Raw genomic sequence first — 23451 nt, 5'->3', positions numbered from 1 at the left:
AACAATAATGCCTAGTACTTCTGTAGCATTTTACACCTTAAAAATGTTGTAAAAATATTAACTAATCACCACAACACCCATGTGTGCGCAGTGACTATTTTACTGATGGGGAAACTGAGGCACAAAGAGGCTAAAAGTGAAGTGACAGCCTTAGGCCTACCTAGCAACAAAAGGCCCTACTCTTCTAGAGGCCATATGAACAGCCAAACAGTCAGCAGCGAAATCTAACTCCAGTCCCAGTGCAGAGTTCAAATTCCCCAACTGCCTTCCACCAGCTCCAAAACCGAGTTTTTGTTCTAGCTCCTTGCTTCCCTAGTCACTGTATGAGACAACAAACGCACAACACCACTGAAAACTTCCTTTTGCTCTCACCCCTTTGCTCCTTTCCCCTCCCCAAACTCTGTGTGAAAAGGTTTTCTGGATGGCACTTAAACAGAACAACTTTACTCAGAAAATATCAAGTACCTTATCAAAGTACTATAATTTCTCATGAGCAAATGTGTAATTTTTTTTTTAATTTGTGTGATAGAAACTATACTGCTAACCTCTTTCCTTTCTAGGTGATATCAAGGCTGTATATCCATGCTTTGTGTTCTGTATAAATCAGCATTTTAATTAACATTTTAACCCACCCTTCTAACTCTGTAGAGTAGCTACCTCTTTGCTTGCTGTTACATTTCACTGATTTTATTCATAGATTCTAAGGCCACAAAGAACCATCATGATCATCTAGTCCGACCTCCGGTATAACACAGATCATAGAACTTCCCCAAAATAATTCTCAGACTCTATCTCTTAGAAAAGCACGCTATCTTGATTAAAAAATTTGTCAGTTATGGAGAATGGTTAATTACTCCCAACATTAAACATTCATCTCGTATTTCCATTCTGAATTTGTCTACCTTCAACTTCTAGCTATTAGATTGTGTTCTACCTTTCTCAGCTAAACTGAAGAGCCCATTATTAAATTTCTGTTCCCTATGTAGATACTTATTAAGGATGTAAAATACTAAATGGTGAACTGGTTAACCGGTAAATATTAATCTTACCGGTTAACAAAACCCTAACCGTTAGCTCCCAGCCCAGACTGGCTGGCCAGAGCGACCCCAGGCCAGGTGACTCCTTTAGGCACAAAAGGATTGGTTACATGAGTGCTCCCTGTAGTGCGCCCTGAAGCCTTCCAAACTCAGGTGTTGAAAAAGGGCCGGAAGTAGGAAGTTTCACAGATGTGGGCATTCAGCTAAGTATGCTGGCTGTCCCCTAGAATTTACACTCAGGCCAAAAGTAAGAATTCCCCAGACATCCTAAACCATTCATGATGGGACATAAGGGGAGATGGAGACTCTCAGGAAGCCGTGCCCCTGACCATTTAGGGCTTTAGAGAACACAACTGGCACTTGAATTGCACTGAGAAACCACATGACCAGTGCAAAGCACAAGTGATATATGATCATGGTGACCCAGCACACGTAGGAAACAGGCAGCAACATTCTGCACAAGCTGAAGCTTCCAGGTGGTTTTCAAGGGCCGTTCTAAGCATAACATATACAGTAGTCCAGGCTGGAGGAGACAAAAGCATGGATATCTATGTAAATTAGAGAGGAAAGATGGTCTTGTGGTTAAGACACACTGGACAGAGACTTGAAAGATGTGAGTTCACGTCCCACCCCTACCACAGACCTCCTGTGCAACCTTGGACAAGTCACTTCATCTCTCGGTGATTCAGCTTCCCATCTGTAAAATGGGAATCATATTTCCTTTCTCCCACCATTTGTTGGTATTGTCTATTTAGACTGTAAACTCTTTGGGGGCAGGAACCATTTCTTACTACATGTACGCACAGTACTCAGTTTAACAGAGTCCTGATCTTCACTGAGGCATCTTGACAATATCACAGTACAATTAATAAATCTGTGATAAGCAAAGGCACCAGAAGGACTGCAAAAGGAGGGGTGGGGGAGAAGGGCAAGAAACTATGATGTTCAGGTAATTAAAGGGCTTCTGATGGAGCCATATTGGCCTCATACTATTCTTTACATCTTTCCTTTATGCTTATGGCCAACAAAAAAAGCTATAGAGGTTTGTGCTCCTTGGGGTTGAACTACCAGTGTTTGCCTGACATAGACAAACCAAAACTAGTAAGGGGAAACTGTTGCTTTTGAAGAGCAAAGGGTTACAAAGGGTCAAGAGTAGGATGACACAGTGGGAATTTTCTGTAACATTTTTATGAATCCTAGGCATGCCTCAGTTTCCCTCCGTACAGTGCATTGCTACACAGTAGGTACAAAAAGGTTAGCACTGCTCTTGGAACAGGGCAGGAGACCAGAGGTGTCTTCTGTGTCACCCAGCAGCCGGGGTGGGGGGGGGGGGGGGATGACTGGAAGAAGGGAGGTATTTTTGGAGGGACGCAGGAGCCCAGACCAGAGGAGACAAAAGGGGGCAGGGGGAAAGAGCTGGAGTTGTAGTCCATTAAAAGATGTCTGGCTCATCATGGCACTCGCTTGGCCAGGATGGACTATGGCTTAATTTCTGCCTCTCTGTGCTAACCTAAGGACTTTTAGATTCTGTACCCAGGCGACTAATAAATTGTTACCTCGTTCTGAAAAGACTGCCTGTGTCATTGCAAATACTCACTGAGAACATTGCGCCCTGAAAAGGTACAGTACTAGCCTCCCGCAGAACTCTGAGTCAGCTGGATTCACTGCAGGGAGCCATGGTGAGAAACAGGGATTGGTCCTGGAGTCTTGGAGGCCAGGGACCCACCTCTGAGGAACTGTGTAGATCTATGGGGCCTGGAGCACTAAAGGGGTCATTCCCAGGAGACTGAGTATAGATTGGGGCATAGACCAGTCCCTGTGACTTCATGACATGCAGAAATTAAGAACTATGTATCTGTTAAATTCCTGTGGTTGGCAACGTCTCTTTAGCTGCTTCCTGTTACAGTTCCATCCCCACGTTATGGGGTTATTTATTTTCAGTCTGGGGGAATTTTCATGCTATCAAAGCAAGGAAATGAATCAGGTAATCTGGGATTCTACTCCCAGCTCTGTCATGGACTTGCTGTCACTTTTAACTCCTCTGTGATGTATTGTCTCTATTCACAACGTTTTTCCATACACAAAGGACAGCCATGCATGGTACTTTCAGCACAAATGGCTTACTTTAGATTAAGAAAAACAGGAAAAAAGACCAAAATGAAAGCCTCCATGAAAGCCTGGTATGCATCTTTGGTGCAATATGTTGCATCAACTCAATATTCTAGAGTGGCAGCTGTCTTGCACGACAAATATTAAAAGGTGTAGTACATGAGAAACAAAATCACAAGTTACACAGTTATATGCACCACAGTCACAAAGCCTGCTCTCATTTACATAACTTTTTGAGCACTTCCCACTATAGGTGCTGGTAGTACTGCTGAAAAGGATCTATGGGCTATAACAGACCACTAAGTAATTCTGAGCCAACAATATGATGTGGCTGCAAAAAAGGGTAATATCATTCTTGATGAATTAATAAGAGTTTTGCATGTAAGATATGGGAGATAATTGTCCCTCTCTACCCAGCACTGGTGAGGCCTCAGCTAGAGTACTGTGTTTAGTTCTGGGTGCCATGCTGTAGGAAAGATGTGGACAAATTGTAACAGCATGAAGAAAAAATATTGAAATTGGCATTGTAATGAACATGCTGGCCACTGATTGGGCAACTCACTAGTCTCCTAGAACAGGCAGAAGGGAAAAGATTGGGCTGTCTGTCATACTAGGAGCTGTAGAAACACCTTTCAGTATCCATAGATGGCAATCTGTTACCTAGCGTGACCAAGAAGTGACAGAAGATCAGACTCAAGGAGACAGACAGAGGGTTGGACTGTGACAGCAGCTGGTTGCAGGCAATAGCCTGACAATTGACTGTGAAGGAAAACCCAAAGTAGAGCAGTCCAAGCAGACAATGAGAGGCAACCACTGTAGCTGGCTGGCAGGAGAACAAGGAAAGGCCCCTAATGAGACCACTGATGAGGGAGCTGAACCCTGACTGTTGTATCACAGCACTCCCAGTGATCCCTACAGTTAGGTCAGTTACAGTGGGTTGGTTTTAGCCCCGCTCCTTGTAGACAAATACCTATCTCACAAAATCCACTAAAATCTTTGGCAATGCTGTCCCAGCATACAGACTACGTCAGTATACAACAACAAAACAGCTCAAAACAGCAAGTTTTCTGTCTGAAATCTTCCCCTATGGCAACAAGAAATTCCTTTTACAATGAGAGAAAGTCTTTCCTTTGCAGAAGTTTACTAACTTGAAGTGTCACCAAAAATAATCCAGTCACAGCAAACGGCACACACTTCATTCTGGTTTTAGCACTGTGCACTAATCACTGGTTTTGTGCATTTAGAGCTCTTCCTACCTTTTCCATGTTGGGGACCAAGGAAAGTTAATCACTTGTCCTGACTCCTCCTCACTCCCAGAGTTTGGGGGCTCAGACAAAATGAGATTGAGGTCCCAACAACAATCTCATTTTGATTTTGTGAAACCCAGGCCACATGTGTTTTTGTCCACCACTACTGATATCACAGAATTCAAAGGCCAGTAGTCTGACCTCCTGATATCACCGGCCACTTGACACCACCCAGGACCTGCATGCTAAACCCAGCAACCAAAATGAGACCGAAATATTACAGCCCAAAGACGACTAGACTATTATATGCCACAGGCAGAGAATGTGCATGACTGGCCACCATTCTGGATGCCTACGCCAGGCTCAGGGAGATGTTATCATTAGGGTCTTTAAGACCCACTTTAAAAATGTGAATTGCCACATTTGTAGTAATTATTACATTTGTTACATACCAGAGAGACAATTTGCCACATATAAACTAAAGCAACATCCATATGGGTCAGAGTCCAATGCCTTTCCTCAGCTTGAGTAGCACCTTACTTCAAGAGCTGTCTCATTGACTTCAAATGAGACAACTAGTGGAGTAAGGGACTATTCAACACGAGCAAGGGTGACACAATCTGGCCCTTTGTGTTTTGTGCCATAATTCCAGACTTTGCCCTGGTCTTGGTTTACAGCAGGTTGTATTTTTATATCAGGAGGCAGTGCATTAGATATGAAGATGTGTGCACAGCACGCCACAGTGCATTGTTAACATTAGTAGTTAAGAACATGCTGCATAAAATGCTTGATTGGCTGTTCTCAAATGCCTTTAAACTTTGGTATTTATATACCAAACTTCTTCACACATGTTAAGGTCACTAGACTTCATAAATCAGAGTCAATTTAGGTCCTCCTGTCTGGAGTCTGTCAAAGGACATTGGCACTATCCCAGGATTTTAGAATTGCTCCAGGATTTTATCTCCTGAACAGCAGTGCTGATTGAAAGTTACCACAGTAAGTTTAAACAAAAAACATCTCATTGATCAGAAACATAACTAAATGGGAAAGGTGCATTTATATGAGAGAATAAGAAAAACACTTAAATCTTTCCCAGTCAATAAACAAATTAAAAAAAAAAAAGTTATTTTTACATCAAAACTGAAACACCAAATTGAGCAGAAAACTAAATATAAAGTAATGAAGCTTGAAACTAACTCTTCAGGATAATTGAACCGTATAGGACAAAAACAGATTTTTTTATTTTATGTATATACACACACACACGAATTCAGATCTCTGAATGACAATGTATTTTTTATGGGACACTTTAAATATTTACCCTCTCTTTAAGCACTAAAATATCAGCTCATGAATTTCTAAGACTCTGTACATAACCTTGTTAGACAGGAAATTGCTTTTCTGGTTTCTACTATCACTACCCGAGGCAGATATTGCAACCACAATGTTTAGTCATTAGCTTCCCTGACTATGTAGATTGGGGATGATAAAAAATGTGATACTTTAACCACGTTTTGTCAAGGACAAGCTGCACACATTATCTAACTAGACAGATAAATTGCAAGTAAAGACACTCCTGAAAGCAGCTCTGTCCCTGTGCATTTATACTGTATGTGGATAAGGAATTGTTATAAGAATCACCTTAAATCAAACAGTGGAGATGGAAGTACACAACATATCTAACACACTATTAAAGCAAGCAATATGAAGCCCATGTCCAAAACCTAAGATATTTGTTTCTAATGCATGTAGAATCATGCTTATTTTCACTTTACACATAGTGTTGCTACCAGGTGAAAAGGAACCACACAAACAAATATCCGAGATATCTAATGGGTAGAGCACTAGCTTGGGACTCAGGAGATTAGGGTTCAGTTCCCTGCGCATCTACAGGTTTCTGGCGTGTCTTTGGGGAAATCAACTAGTCTCTCTGTGCCTCACTTCCCCATTTGTAAAACGGGGATAACGACACTTCCCTACCTCACAGGAGTGTTGTGAGGATGAATACATTAAAGCTTGTGACTCATTCAGGTACTACGGTAATGGAAGTTATGTGAAGACCTTAGATAAATAGTTTCATAGAGCTTCAGGCCAGAAGAAATCATTAGATCATCTAGTCTGACCTCCTGTTTACCACATGCCATTAAATTCAACCTAAATTGAGCCTAGTGACTGCAGTTAAACAAAAACATTTTACTCCTCAGGATAGTATACAGATGTGTACCACAGGCAGATAACAGGAAAGACTGAGGCACAACCAATGCCCAAAGCCCTATGATGGCAAGGAATTGAGTAGATGAAATATACCCAGATGATCCTAGCAGGCAATTCACAACCCACGTTGTAGAGGAAGATGAAACATAGCCAAGGTCCCTGACAATCTAACCTGGGAAAATTCCTTTCTGATCCCAAATCTGGCAATCAGTTAGATCTTGAGCATGTGAGCAAGACACACCAGCCAGCCATCTAAAACAGAGGATTTTCTGTACCACCTTATATCACTGGCCTAGCCCACTCTCACTAGCCATGGCAGATCTCTCATGCTTCAGAGGAAGGAGGATAAAAAAAACCCAACAAAACTCAAAACCAGAGATTATAATTGTGCACTGGGGCAAAAAATTCCTTCCTAACCTCTGCTGGAAGCCCTGAAACAGGAGATTACATTATAACCATTATCATCATACAGAACTACAACATGTTATGAGCATGTTGGATTTATCTTTAATAACTTTAAGACTGCTGGTTTGTGGATACCTTTCAGTATCAGCAGTATCATGCCAAGGGTTAAAAAAAGCCAGCATAAACATGAAAAAACAAAAACAAAATAAAATGACCATCCCTATCTTTCAAAGAGTTCAAGTGATTAGAAACCTGCCATTAATGGCATTTGGGATAACCACAGGAGCAGCACACTGTGTGAACTGCTATTGAGAGAAGTGACTGACCTGCATTTAAATATAGGTCAAATAACTGGGGTTATGCTCTGCTCATACTAGAGTAACAGAGTACAAGAAATGGAACATTTAACATGGCCAAATGGAAACGTAATTAGAAATTAGCAAAAATATTTGAATAATTCCCCAATATTTGCCTTCTCTAATGTTAAATGTGAATCTACAGAGCAATAAACTCTAAAGAACTTGTTCTCTTCTTCAGGTGTAAATCTATAAAATACTGAGCATTGGAAACTGCCAAATTACAACTAAAACATCATACCGTAATACACCTCTACCCCGATATAACACGGATTTGGATATAACGCGGTAAAGGAGTGCGCGGGGGGGACGGTAGGGGGCTGCACACTTCGGTGGATCAAAGCAAGTTCGATATAACGCAGTTTCACCTATAACACAGTAAGACTTTTTGGCTCCCGAAGACAGCGTTCTATTGGGGGAGAGTTGTATTAAAACACAAAGCCCTGACTGCAGTGCCTAGGGAACTGTCATTTTGTCTTCTGGATGCTACCTGATGTATTTTCGTCTGCACCTTATTGTCTGGTTAGTCAAAAACGGCAAGATCTTTGGGATAGGGACTATCTCTACCTCTCTTTTCTGTACAGCATCACGTACATTGATGGCACTCAAACAAATATATAATAAAGCCTATAACAATAATCGTATTACAAGCAGGGCTACAGAATGCAAGCTTTTTGTTTCCTACAATTAACATGGGGACTGGGAATATGTCTACACTGCAATGAAAGCCCAGGCATAGATGAGACATACCTCCTGATACTGAGGGGAACAATCTAAAGGGAGAGGACATGTGACTGTCCCATGTGTCTCATCTGCCCAGTGATCTGCGCCGCCCTGGCCCTATGCCCAGCCGGGGGCCACCACACTCTTTCTACTCCCCCCAGTTACCTGTGGCTGGGAGGGGCTCTGTCCTCCTCCTGCTGCACCTCCACCCCGGCACATTTGGCTGCTCTCGCTGGCAGTTGGACCCAGGCAGGGAATGGGACAGAGCCGCTTCTCATGTGCTGAAGCTGGCTGCTCTGGGTCGCTGATTCTCTGCAGCTCAGTGGCTCCCTAAGAGAGAGCCCGGTTGGGGAGGTGGCAACGGTGAACCACTCTGCCCGCCGGGAACAAGAGCTGAGCAAGCCAGAGTCCCCACTCCCCGGGGCATGTTTCCAGCTCTCTCGGCCTCTGTCCCTAGCAGCCTATCCTGGGTGGGCAGGGTGGCTCCTCCCCCTCCAGCCCTCTGCCCTCCAGGCGAAGCAGAAATTGGGCGGGGGCACTTGACCCCGCATGCCCCCCCTACTCATCTCTATGAGCCCAGGATTAGTGGGACTTGAGTCAGCTGATCTGTATTAGGGAACTCTGTGCTTGCGCATCTACACTGTATTTTAACCCTATGTTAAGGCTTCTCTAACCTGTGCTACAACCTTGGGCTCTGACATCCACACTGCAGTGTACAGACCCAAGACAAAGTAACCACATCCCAGCAACCTCCCTTCCCCCAAAAATGTGGTTACTCTAGCCCTAGGACTGTTGTGCACTGTGGAAAAACTTTACGGTCTGCCCTGCACATTACCAGCAAGCAGCATCCTTTGCAAAAGGCTTGATCGGTTCACTCTCCATTGCAAATCCAGGAGGCTTTCTGATAGTGTGCTTGCAGATCAGTGATCAGAAAAGAATGGGTTAAAGCTGACCTGAGCTGCTGCCATTTGCAAAGGGCTCCCATTTTCAGTAGAATGGATTGCAGATTGTCAGGACAGAGAGGACTAAGGAACTTGTTCCATAGAACTCTGGGATACTTCTGGCTGACACCAGGGACTCAAATTAAGCGGGCTGCATCTAAAATGCAAAGCAAAAGGGCTCAGACTCGGGTCCCAGCTTAACTCAAGCTCGGGCCTTCCAGCCCTGCAGAGTCCTAGGATCCTGGGTCCAAGCCCTGGATTAGTGCAATTGCAGTGTAGACACATGGAGGGTTAGGCTTGAGCCCAGGCTCAAGCATGGGCTTACATTGCAGCGTAGACATACTCCAAGAGTTTCTTCTCACCAATTAAGATACCAGGGGATTACCACAGACTTCAGTGGAGTAACACTGATTTACTCTGGCCCGAAAGGAAAATCAGCCCATTTTTTTGGTTAACTATTGTAGTGCTTTGCCGTCCAGTGAAAATTGATGAAAACAATTACTAAGATGCCTTTTATCTTGACACTGTATTTTCACATAAGTATTCTTTTGATAATTGTATTACTTTGTTTACCTAGGATCGGTGGATTACCTACAGTTTGAGACCACTGATCTACCTTGTTTAGGATTCGGCCTCAGGCAGTAGCCAATGGCTAAATGTTTCCAAGAAAAGTGAAAAACACATACAGTAACAGAGCAATGCTGCAATGTTTCAGTTTGACATATACAATATCACCTTTCAAATATTTCTCTTTAAACAAGTAACTTACAGGATCAGAAGGCCCACAGAAGTCTCTGAATACTTTTTGAGGATCACGCTGTCTGATCTCTAGTGCTATACAAGGCCCTGAGCACAGTTCTGTAACCATCTCCTGGAAGAGGAAAAGATTAAAACAAATTTCAGTTTGTTAGTGTGTTACCGAGAGTTGTAGTTCACATCAAAGTTGGATCCAAACACAAAGAAGAAGAAATTACTAGGAAATGTTGGAGGAAACAGCAAGAAGAAACGGCAGACGGTATAACCAGCATCCTTAGTTGAGAGAATTTAGCCATATTTTGTTATTCAGGTTCACAACATGGAGGATAAGTTGGATCTCTAATTTCTTCAGGATGCCCAAGTACCAGCAGTTGCAAAGTACGTTTATTTCTCTGCATTTAGTCTGAGGTTGCAACCTTTTCATTCCTCACATGGATCTTTCTACAGAGAGCCATAGTTTTGTCACCTTCAGACTAAGTTACTGCAACTTGCTGTACTTGGGTTTAAACCTGAAGAACGTTTAGGCTATGTCTACAATGGCACTTTCGTTGCTAAAAAAATTGTTGTTTAGGGATGTGGAAAAACCATATTCCATACGACAAAAGTTTTAGTGACGAAAAGCGCTGGTGCGGACAGCGCTTCGTCGGTGAAAGCCGCGCTCCCAGCGACGAAGCTACTACCCCTCATTGGAGGTGGTTTTATTTCGTAGCTGGAAGAGCGCTCTCCCGGTGATAGAGAGTGACCACACAGCGCACCTCACCGTTGTAAGGTGCGTAGTGTAGGAATAGCTTTAGAATCTTCAGCTGGTTCAGAATGGAGGAACCTATTTACTTGGCAGCATTTCCCACAGGAGACACGTTAAACCTGACGTACGTAGTCTGTATAAACTAAGTTGTCAGTTTCAGCTGACAAAAGCTTACATCATGCTTTAGGTCCTACCTCCCTTAGACACTGCCTCTTTCTTTAAGGATGGTCTTAATTTGGGGAGGTGAGTTTTAACTAGAGAGACTGGTGCCAATTTCTAGTTTGCTAACAAGATAAATAGGGGTTCTTGTGATCATTCAGTCTGACCTCCCGCATAACACAAACCATAGATTGTGTGTGCACCTAGAGCTCTGGGCAGACACTTTTTAAACAAATCAAATGAAAGGAACTGAAACTGATTGGGAAAAGGGAAGACAGGAATAGGAAATGGACGAAAGTGGTGAGAACAGGCTAAGATGTCACCATTCTGACACTCAGCAATGAGCTGCTCATAGGTCAACCCAGAGGCAAGCAGAGAACAAGAAAGAAAAGGGTAACAAGGAGATGAGGCAGGTGGTAGAAAAACCTGGATCATGCCTACCCCAGCATATAAGAATTAAGATTAAATGCGAAGAGAATTAAATTCAAATGCTATGTTTCCAGAATGAGAGCAACTTCCCAATGAGATCCCTTTTGAGATCACTGATGAAATCCTGCCCCACTGAAGTCAATAGCAGGCTCCCTTTGACATTAATGGGGCCAGGATTTCACCCCAGAACTTTTATTATAGGGTGTTCACAGGAAGACAAGCACTCAAAAAGGGGTGAGATTATTCCAAATCCCTAGGTTGGGTTATGAGGCACAAGGTTGAAGACCAGATGCCTTCAGCTATAGTGCAATGCTAGATGGTATTACTACTATGAAACAAGCTCTAGCGCAGCTGCTTCCAAAGTTCATTGGTTCATATACTACCCTCTTAAACAATGGCTGTGAAGTGAATGGATGGAACATCAAGCTCGCCTCTCACCATTTGGGAATCCCTGCTCTAGCAGTACACAGCATAATGGCACATCCCAAAAAGTGTAACTGTGTTTACAAAGTGATCACTTGTGGTTTGTTTTTTTCTAACAGTTATCTAAGGACTCCTGCCCTAGGCAGTTAGAGGAAACACCAGCAAAGCAGGAATCTTGGGCAACTATTTCAATTTCTCCTTTCATGAAGGACCATTTGATAGTTGTGTGCCAAGCTCACTTCTGAATGACTAATGATGATTCCTAGGAAATGAGGACAAGATCTTTGAAAAGGAAACTGGGATTTGCATATGAAACAACTTCTGCCCTGATATTTCACCAGTCATGATGATTATTTTCAAGTCATTAAAAAAATATAATAAAAAAAACCTCCAACCACCACAACAGGATGGAAAGCCCTAGAGACTGGAGTCACATATAGGAAGATCATATCCTGACTTAGGTCCTCCTCCTCCTTCCCTCCTTGCTCCTTTCAGTTGCCTACCACTGGCACTACCTCACTGCTCTTGGTGGAAGTGTCTTCTCTTACCATCTGACTAGATTTCCTGTATCTCTCTACCTCAGAGAAGACCAGACCTCCACCTGGGGAAATCCTGTTTCCTTCACTTGAGTGCTCCAGGCACAGAGGGCTTGCAGGAGGTCTTGACTCAAAATTTTAGCTTCAAATCAGGGTGGATTAAAAAAAAAAAAAAAAATCGGATTTTTTATTTAAGTTGGATTTTTTTGACGGAAAAACCTATCTAAAGATAAAGAAGGGTCTGGTGGCACGTTTAAGACTAACAGATTTATTTGGGCATAAGCTTTCGTGAGTAAAAAAAACCCACTTTTTCAGATGCATGGAGTGAAAATTACAGATACAGGCATAAATATACTGGCACATGATCCACTCCCAATAAGTGATGAGGAGGTGTCAATACCCAGAGAGGGAGAATCGCTTTTGTAGTGAGCCAGTCACATAAACATCACCTTATACTGGAAACCTACTGACCACTACACTTACCTACATGCCTCCAGCTTCCATCCAGGACACATCACACAATCCATTGTCTACAGCCAAGCCCTAAGATACAACCACATTTGCTCCAATCCCTCAGACAGAGACAAACACCTACAAGATCTTTATCAAGCATTCTTAAAACTACAATACCCACTTGGGGAAGTGAGAAAACAGACTGACGATCCCTCACTCTCACAGACCTTGGGAGGCAGGCCAGTCCCCATTTACAGACAGCGCCCCAACCTGAAGCAACTACTCACCAACAACTACACACCACACCACAGAAACGTTAACCCAGGAACTAATCCCTGTAACAAACCCTGTTGCCTTCTCTGTTTGCATATCTACTCTAGCGACACCATCAGAGGATCCATCCACGTCAGCCATACCATCAGGGGCTCATTCATCTGCACATCTACTACTGTGATATATGCCAACATGTGCCCGCAATGCCTCTCTGCCATGTACATTGGCCAAACCGGACAGTCTCTACGTAAAAGAATAAATGGACACAAATCAGACATTAGGAATGGTAACATACAGAAGCCAGTAGGAGAACACTTCAACCTCCCTGAACATTTAACAACAGATTTAAACGTAGCCATCCTTCAACAAAAAAACTTCAAAAACAGACTTCAAAGAGAAACTGCAGAGCTACAATTCATTTGCAAACTTAACATCATCATTTTGGGCTTGAATAGGGACTGGGAGTGGCTAGCTCACTACAAAAGCAATTTTCCCTCTCTGGGTACTGACCTTTCCTCATCAATTATTGGGAGTGGACCACATCCACCCTGAGTGAATTGGCCCTGTCAACACTGGTTCTCCACTTGTAAGCTAACTCCCTTCTCTTCATGTGCCAGGATATTTATGCCTGTATCTGTAATTTTCACTCCTTCCAGCTGAAGAAGTGGGGTTTCTTACCCACAAAAGCTTAAGCCCAGATAAATCTGTTAGTCTTTAAGGTGCCACCGGACTCCTCGTTGTTTTTGTGGATACAGACTAATACGGCTACCCCTCTGACATCTAAAGACAGTTTTAATTAAGATACATTATAGCTCAAAGCTATCTCATCATGGAATAGAGATTATAAATTCTAATTCTAGAGTATGAGACAATATATTTATATAATTGTTAAGAAAAGTTTTGTCAATGAGTTCCAATAGTTCATGGATTAGGGACCCAATCTTATGGGGTTCCAGGAGCTTCTGTATAGATTATTTAGGTTAATCTTTTTATCTACCCAATGGGTCTCAGTACTCAGTCTAGAAGATACCATCAGAGATGCTTAGTTTTGCAGTTCTCAAACTGTGGATGTGTGTCTCGTGCTAACATGCTTGTTAACAGCAAAAATGTTTTAAAATAAATAAATAAATAAATAAATATCCAGCGGTGAGAAATAACAGACTTCAGCCCTATTGTCCCTCCACAAATGTGTACACAGAGTCAATCCCTTTCCTCTCTCTAAAGGTGCAAAGTTTCAAAAAGTTCAATGAATAGAATTTTGGGGGCAGAATAGCTCTGGACAAGGAGAAGTCTGAGATAAATGTGAGAAGGGAGGGACAGACAATAGAAACAAAAGTGAAACTATTTGAGCAGCATATTCCAGAAGGCTTGAGGTCTTTCTGAGTGTAGCCTTCACTGATTTGATATCTACCACATCATACTCTCACTAGAAAGGAATACCTATAATGTCAGCAGGCCATAAAAGAGACCCATTTTGGGAATGTTTTAATGAAGTTCCTCTATCTGTGGGTAAGACAGGCATGTGTGCAAAATGCAAACAGTGCAACAAAGAAATGCAAGGCCTGATTGCCCGAATGAAACAACATCATGAGAAGTGTTCCTTCTCAGGAGGAAGCTGCGTTGAAGATGATGAAAGGAACATGTCTGCAGGGCTGGCTTTAGGAATTGCGGTGCTCAATTCGAACACTTTTGGGGGGGCCCTGGCAGGGTTGACTTAAAAAGAAAAAAGTGTAAAAAAAAGCCTTCCATTTCTTCCATGTATTATTTACTTTCCATAACTATATAAATAATAAAATTGTATATTATGTACATTGCATCATATATGCTGTTGATTGGTTATTAATGACTGCCGTTTCACATGTGTGGGTCCCCACTGTGTGACTGCAATGAGTAATACTAAATGAGCAGTACGGGTAATAGTAATTAAATAACTGCACTGATTCAGATGAGAACTACACGTGAAGTCTAGGGTGCCCGGGCAGGATTTAATGTGCTGAATTCCTGAGGTGTTCTCAGACTGGCAAGCACCTGGAATGATAGTGTTTGAAGTGCCCCTGGTAATCCATCTCCGCGGGAGCCCTGGGGAATGCATGGGGGCGGCGGGGCTCCGGCGGCTATTTAAAGGACCAGGGTGGCAGAGGCTGCTGGAGCCCTGGCCCTTTAAATAGCCCCCAGAGCCCCCTGCTACCCCACGGCTCTGGGGGCTATTTAAAGGCCCGGAGCTCCAGCCGGGGCCGCGGGGCTTGCGGCGCTCCGGCTGGAGCTCCAGCCGGGGCCGCGGGGCTGTGGGGCAGCCGCGCTCCCACCGGCGCTTTGGTCAGGGGAGCGGGGCCATGGAAGACCCCGGAGCAGACCGCAGCCAGGGTAAGTAAAAAAAATTTAAAAGGCGCCTAAAGCGCGGGGCCCTCTTAGGCATGGGAATCGGGCGAATTGCCCTAAAGCCGGCCCTGCATGTCTGAATATGCAGGATCTTCAGGTTGGTAAACTTTTTTATGTCATACTTCTTTTTTAAGGACTGCCTGTCTTCCTTCTAGACCATTCTTGAATTCTCATGTTTGATCAAAAAATATAGTTGTTACTCTATGGTACTATCATTTTAGATGCAGTTGTGATAAAAGATAAATAGCTGAAATAGGCAGATCTTCCTTTTACAATTTCACCTTTAAAGTAATGAGTAATACTAAATGAGCAATATGGTAATAATAATTAAACAACTGCATTGACTTATTTTGTTTAGGAGAATCCATCTCAACATACAGGATTCTGAAGATTCTCCACCTTCAAGATCACCATCATTTTCTATAGTCTAAGAGTTATCTGCCAATGATAGTGTTTCAGTCACATCATGTATGTAACAGTCACAGTATATCACCTGTAGCAAAAAGAAAAAAAATCTCCACCATCCAAAAACAACCATAGATAAGTTTGTGATAAGAACCAGGATATTACAAAAAGAGAGGTAATTGATGAAAAAATTTCCCAGTTTGTTTATGCAACAAACTCTCCTTTCCGTATGATTGAGAACTCACACTTCACTAACATGGTTCAGTCATTAAGACCAGGATACCGTACACCCAACAGAGCAGATGTCACAGGCAAACAGCTGGATAAAGTATATGAAAGAGAAACTGAGCAGTGTGCAAAAGGTCTAGAGGATAAAATTGTTAACCTGAGTCTTGATGGGTGGAGCAATGTCCACAATGATCCTGTTCTATGTGCTGGTGGGACAACAAAAGAAGGGAATGTCCTCTTTACAGAAACAATTGATACATCAGGAAATGCACACACAGCAGAATACTTACAAGAAGTAGAAGTAGCTGTAAAAGCTATAACAAACTGTGAAAAAAAATTCAAATGTCTAGTATGCAGCTTGGTCACAGACAATGCTAAAAATGTATCTAAAATGAGAAGAAATTATTTAGAAGAGAGTCCCAAGCTAATAACATACAGTTGCAGTGCTCATTTGATGCACCTCCTAGTCAAAGATTTCAGTGTTCCAGAAATAAAGGTTAATGTTGTTGAACTTGCAAAATACTTCCGTAACAACCAGTTTGCAGCAGTTGTTCTGAAAAAAGTGGGAGGAACCAGGCTAATTCTCCCACAAGACGTGCGATTGAACGCAGTAGTGGACTGTTTTGATCACTAGATCAAGAATTGGCCTAATCTGATGACATTTCGTGAACAAAATCATGAAAAAAATAGAGGGCACTGTCACAGCCAAAGTTCTCAACATTGGGCTTAAGAGAAATGTTGAACACATGCTGAATACCCTGAAGCCTATATCTGCAGCCTTGAACAAAATGCAGGGAAATTGTTGTTTTCTTGCTGACTCTGTTGAAATTTGGAAGGAACTGAGTGAGATCTTAAAAAGAGAAATATGCAAGGACAGTGTTAAATTACAAGCATTAAAAAAAACGAACGGCACAAGCACTATCACCAGCTCATTTTCTTGCAAATATTCTCAATACTCGGTACCAGGATCAAATCTTAATTGCTGAAGAAAGAGCTGGTTATGACATGGACATCCAGCAATCATCCCTCCATAATGCCAACTATAATAAACTTCAGAGCTAAGGGTGAACCATTCAAGAAATATGTTTGCTGATGATGATTTAAGGAGAGTCTCACCAGTGAACTGATGAAAGTCACTTAAGTACTTGGATTCAGAGACGGAAGTGATAATCTCACTTTTAACAGCAGTAGCACTCCCTGAAGCATAAAAGTCAAATGGCCAGATCTCTTTGGAATGCTGACACCTTAATCCATATAATTTACATACTTCCCAGGGACATTGTAAGTCTCTTTTCATTACTGTTTGCACAGTGCACTGAAATCCGCAGAGGGAGGGTGTTGCAGAAATACAAAGTCACCTTATTATATTCCCATTGGTCCACAAGCACCCAGGAAGCCTTCAGTGCCAGTGCTCAAAGGCATTACAATGTACACAGACATCAGACCCCACTGAGGTTACAATATGCCTATCAGACCACACCGATTTCACAGAGATTCAAAAGACAGATCAACTTACGTATGACATTAACCACCCAACCATCATAAAAATACTCAAAAACCCCAGGACCCACTGAGGAGAAAGGAATAAATACATGCAGAGTTTCTAGGCCAAACCACTTTTGAAATAGGCCATTCAACAACATAAAACTAGCCATTACACCAGCTCTACTAAAGTGAAATAGCTCAGTTCTGTTTTTCCAATCTGTTTTATTTCATAAATATCTTGGCTCAATGGTCCTCCACTTTTCCCACAAAAAATTCTCCTATCTTAGAGTATACATGAGGTATTTCAGATGGATTGGTTCATTCTGGACCAACTCAGGGAGTGTTCAAAATCAGACTCCTGACAGAACTCTAGTCACAATCCTAAGTACAGAAAGAGATGACCACCTCTCCTTAATTGCTATCTTATTTTTTAGTAGATTCTTTTCTAGTTGATACTTACAGCATATTCAGCAACAACACCTTTGTAAATCTCATAGAATTCTTCCACATTCGCACGTTCCATGTTGAACTATGAAAAGGAAAAGGGTGAAAATGTTAGCTGAACTGTTTCAGGAGAAAAATCAAGCAAGCATTTAGCATACTCTTTATTTACCCCATAAAGTATTTTGATAGGTTCCCCTGTGATAGGAACGAAGGCTTTGAAGGATTCTTTTGCTGATGATGCACGAGGCAGATAGGTTCCAGATCATTCTTCAATAGCGCAGCAAGCCCATACAGCTAAGCAGTAAATATTGTATTTTCTTCATGAAGTTGGCAGATGCCACTTAAAGAGAAATCAGGAGCAGGATGGATTCAATAAAACCATTTTTACACAGTTCCTTTTCTGACCGTAACTGTACTCTAAATTCCAAATTTGATTAGAAAGCCCAGAACGTCAGCTTGTACTAATTGATTCCATTAATGGAGTCTCAATGAGCAAGCAAATAGGCCAAGGAGGCTGAACTACCTTCTGAATTCTAGCGTCTGTCCTTCCAGGTCAGAATTGAGGCATATTAGCAGGGGTTATGTGGAGGAAACGTTTGCTTTGCTTTTTCCCATGTTGAAACTGCTTTGTGGCCAAATAGATGATTTCGGTCTCAAAGGCTTTCACAGATATTAAGGGTGGGATTTTCAAAATCCCTTAGGCAACTTCGAAAATCCTATCTTAAATTTACACTAAATGTTATATAAAAAAAACCTCTAAGCAGATTATTATTAATACCTAGCACTTTTCATGAGTAGATCTCAAAGTGCTTTATAAAAAGACATCAGTATTACTGCCATTTTACAGATGAAGAATTGAGGCACAGAGAGGCAAAGTGACTTGGACTTGTCCAAGATCCCCCATCAGCAACACACCAACCATAAATTTAAAAAAAAAAAATCCCAATGTTGACAACCTTGACACCATATCTACAAAAATAACTGTCCCCTCAAAAAAATGAAAACACAAAATGAAAACAATTCTCCCCCCAAATCCTGCAACAACCATATCACCCAATCAAACAAGAAACAAAAACATAGCCCCAAACAGTTCTGATCCTAAAAAAGGGAGAGGCACCAGAGACTCCATGAAGTCCACTAGGGACTCTGTTATTGCTGTTGATTTTATGTGGAAGGCACTCACATACTATGATGAGAGGTAGCAGTATAAAATCTTAAGACAGAGACTCATTCTGCATCACAGATGTATATAGAAGTGCCAGGCTTCAAACATTCTTCCCAATACATCTTTAATTTGACAGTCCACGTTCCTATGTTGAGATTTTTTTTTAATTAAAAGAAAGTGGCAATCACGCAATTGTGCCCTAGATCCAGTTAAAATGGGAAACGGAAACATATGAAATGCAAGAAGATACTTACCAACTGCAAAGCCGAGATTTCAAAACCCCCATCGAGGATGGCTTTTATGATCTTTCCAGTTAGCCCTTTGGAGATACAAACACACACATTCATAAACAAATTAATGAAATTTACAGTATATAGGTATAGCAGGTACTTCATATACTACCTGTTTTCTTGTCAAAACACAGCATTTATGTTATCTCTATAAAGCTGAAATATGCAGAAGCGCAGAATTCAGATATCCGAACCTTTCTGAAATCCTTTGGAAGTGATTCTCCAAGTGAGTTTTCATTCAGTTGTTGAAGTAACATTTGCAGCAACGTATGAATAATGTGACTGGTGAAATCCTGGCCATATTGAAGTCAATGTCAAAACTCGCATTGACTTCACCCTATATTTGCACCCAAAACTCCATTTATATAAACATCCATTTAAAATATTTAGATTGCAAGTGCCTCATGACAGGGACTGTCTACTACTTTGTGTGAATACAGCACAATGGGACCCTACTCTTGGTTAGTCCCTAGGCACAACTGTAACAAACACGATTAATTGTGTACAAAAGCTCATCTCTGATGTAACTCCATGGAAGTCCATGAAGGTACAACAGAGAAGAATATGGTCCCATACCTTTTTGGAGTTCATTCTTGAAAACACTTACTATTCAGTATACTTGCCCATCAACAAACCCACTGAAGTGGGGTGGGATGGGACTTGTGTTCACAGGATCAGGCTCTTTGAGAAACTATGTCAGTCTAGCATACAATGCAACAGTAGGCAGAACTTAGTAGAAACACTGTATCCACAGGATAACCCAGCCTGTGCTCCAGAACTTCCTGCAACTCTCAGGAGCACTTCATATAGTTCTAGGGGTTTCCAGACATTTGTTCAAGAGCAAGCAGAGATGATCATAGAGATGTCCCCATACTGAAGACCAAATGATGTACTGGGAACTTGAAGTAAATGAACTGGTGCTCCCAGGATTTCTTCTTGTTGTTTCAAGAAGGCATAGGGAATGGGAAAGAAGAGAGAGGGGAGAATGCCTCCCATTTTCTTCTAGTAGCCTGTCTTAGGGGCAGGGGAGGGAGAGGACAAGGTGTGTAGCCACAGAATAACCATACTGAGACATCCTGCCATTGTGTGTGATGTTTGTATTGAGGTATTGTTATTTCTTTAGATGAGTACACTGTAGCACACTATGGTGATGGATACAATATAAATACCTAGACAGCCTATATGACAAAGAGATGGGGCTTACACTTTGTCATTCAAAGTCCAAGAAAGATATTTGGTAAAAAATTTACCCAAAAGCAGAAAGCGCATGGATGAGAGTTACTGAGCAGAAACCATCACTCAATCTGTAGGCGTTCAGTGTAAAGTATTTGCTCAACACTTGAAGATATGAGGTGAAATCCTGCTCCTACAGAAGTCAATGGCAAAACTTCCATTGACTTCAGTGGAGCAAGGATTGACTTGGTCATTAAATACCTTAATTAGCAATTCTCTAATATGAAAGGTTTTTTTTAGCACTGTACAGAATAAGCTCAGTAACTAAGACTATGACTGAAAACTAATACACAAGTTTCCTAAATGCTCAGGACCTGAATTCTGCAGGACCCATAGATTTGTCCAGCATAGCGGCGCTGAATTTTGCATCCCACTAACATATTGATGGCAGCTTCAGTTAAATTTAAGAAGAGGGGCAAGCTCTTTAATTGATTTAATGCAGTACCTCCAAACTCGTCTTCTGTCGTTTTCATGTTAAAGTCAATACAAACTGCAATTTGAGGAAGCATTTCAATTTATGCTTTCCTCCAAAATTTCCCATTTTCAAAATGTGACCTATTTTTGTTATTGAGGGAAATCTGGAGGTTTTGGCATCTGGCTTGAGGCCAGCTGTTTGGAATTTTGGTATTTAGAAATGAGTGGAGACCGAGTTTTTGGTGTCAAATTATGTTTTGATATGGTGCCTCACAAACATTAATAAATGTATCATCACAACACTCTTGTGAGATTGGTAAAATTGGGATAACATCTACCTTATGGGGACTGAGGCACAAAGAGAGGAATGTGCCCAAGGTCACACAAGAAACCTGAGGTAGAATCTATCTTAATTAGTCATATGGCCCCTCCCTTACCACAGTATCTAAGCAGCTCCTAATTTTTAATGTATTTAACCTCACAACACCCCTGCAGGTAGGTAGATATTATTCCCATTATACAGAGAGCTGACCGAGGCACAGAGATATAATGGGTTTGTCTACACTGCAATGTAAGCCCAGGCTCAGATTCAGGTTTGAGCTCAAACCCCCTTTCCATCTACAAACAAATCTCTAATATCTGTGGGGGCAAACACAGATTTGTTTGTCCTGGGATCCTTGGACACTAGGATCCCAGGACACTATAGGGATGGAGGGTTCAAGACTGAGTGAAGACCAGACCAGGGTTCGAGCCCTATTGCTTGCAGTGTAGACACAGCCTGACTTGCCCAAGGTTACTCAGGAAATCTGTGGTGGAGAAGGGAATTGTCACTGTGACGTTGCACCCCATAATGCTTTATGGAAGTAAATATGACATAACTGGAATACGTTTTATGCTAGACAGGCCAGGTAACACATGTCTGCAAAAGTTATGATCTACTGAACATATTCATCCTATTTGTATGTATGTAGCATTTTTGTATGAATATTGGCTGTGTATTTGTTTGATTTTAAGCAGCCTTAGTACGGAATTTGGTCAGCTTCTTTAGAAAGGAATTTGCAAGTTAAGTGCCCAATCAATAAACTCTTAACAGACAATGGATCTTGGAAGACTCCAATCGACATAAGAAGTCTACCTGAGGACATTCAAGGTAGCATGTGAACAATGGCTGCTACCTGTAAGTTCTGAGTCATGCATGGACATGTGACTTGCCCATGTGACTCCAAAACTCCATTTTGTAGCTGGATTCTAGACAGGGGGAGGGAAGGGTGTCCACCCACAAGAGAAAGTCTATTTAAACCCCTGGGAGGCCACTCCATTTTGTCTTCAGCTGGCTCAAGAGATAGCCTCTCCACCCCAAAAGGATACCTGCAAGAAACTGGAACAAAGGACAGTAACCACGGAGGTGTGAGTGATTGCTGGACCCAGACTAGGAAGAGGCTAGTCTGTAAAAGAAGTTTACTGGAACATCTCTGAGGGTGAGGTTTCATTTGTATTGCTGTATTAGGCATAGACTTGCGTGTTTTATTTTATTTTGTTTGGTAATTTACTTTGTTCTGTCTGTTACTAGTTGGAACCACTTAAATCCTACTTTTTGTATTTAATAAAATCAGATTTTACTTATTAATTAATCCAGAGTATGTATTAATATCTGTGGGGGCAAACAGCTGTGCATTTCTCTCTATCAGTGTTCTAGAGGACTAACAATTTATGAGTTTACCCTGTATAAGCTTTATGCAGGGTAAAACAGATTTATTTGGGGTTTGGACCCCACTGGGAGTTGGTTATCTGAATGCTGGAGACTGGAACATTTCTTAAGCTGGTTTCAGTTAAGCCTGCAGCTTTTGGGGGATGTGGTTCAGATCTGGTCTGGATTTGCAGCAGGCTAGTGTGTCTGGCTCAAACCAGGCAGGGCACTGGAGTCCCAGGCTGGCAGGGAAAACAGGTTAGAAGTAGTCTCAGCACATCAGTTGGGAGTTCCCAAGGGGGTTTCTGTGATCCAACCTGTCACAGTCACCATTATACACTCAAAAATTAAGGGATTACTAGGACAGTTGCAGAGGGAAAAGAGGAAGGGATCCTCCATCCCCTAAATTCCTGAAACCAACAGCCACATTTTTGGGGAGAGCCAAGGAAAAAAGAGAAGCAGCAAAGGAATAGCAAAGGCTGAACTACTTGTTGTGAAATGGTTGCTATACCATTGGCTGAAGATCTCTGCTTTCAAACTTTATCATAAATAATGGTTAGCCATTCACCAGTCTATCTGGTTGGCACACACACACTGTTTGATTAAAATATTCATCATGTATCTGGGTCTGTGAGTAACAAAGCCCTGCTCTCTACTGGACTTTTATACTCACCAGTTTTAAATGCAGTTAGCAAAATCTATGTTGTAGAGGAATAAAGGATACCAGAAATCTACCATTCAGCTTTTTGTGTTTCTTCTTTACTAAGGTTACACTGGTCTACAATTTTTGAGAAGTCGTCTGCTTCAGAGATAAAACGTGGTATTTATTATGTATTTTGATGTGATGAATTCAAATATGACAATTAAAACAACTGATTGGCTACTGTTTCTAAGATATTTAAGTTTTTACATTTT

The 23451-nt window shown here is 41.8% G+C and overlaps 1 protein-coding gene across 2 annotated transcripts in view; it reads right to left on the bottom strand.

Annotated features, from left to right (window-relative positions):
* NME7 (NME/NM23 family member 7) overlaps window positions 1-23451 on the bottom strand; it is a 170894-nt gene that overhangs the window by 51288 nt on the left and 96155 nt on the right. For both annotated transcript variants that reach the window (XM_075072346.1, XM_032790961.2), the window contains 3 exons: window positions 19167-19231; window positions 17764-17832; window positions 9802-9903 (listed from right to left, as the gene is read on the bottom strand). In XM_075072346.1, the coding sequence (XP_074928447.1) occupies window positions 9802-9903; window positions 17764-17832; window positions 19167-19231 (236 nt within the window). The remainder of the gene's footprint in view (window positions 1-9801; window positions 9904-17763; window positions 17833-19166; window positions 19232-23451) is intronic.

The sequence above is a fragment of the Chelonoidis abingdonii genome, chromosome 1 (assembly GCF_003597395.2).
Source record: "Chelonoidis abingdonii isolate Lonesome George chromosome 1, CheloAbing_2.0, whole genome shotgun sequence".
NCBI classification, from domain to species: domain Eukaryota; kingdom Metazoa; phylum Chordata; order Testudines; family Testudinidae; genus Chelonoidis; species Chelonoidis abingdonii.
Note: the sequence above shows the minus strand (reverse complement) of the source record. Positions and strands in the feature narration are given on the sequence as shown.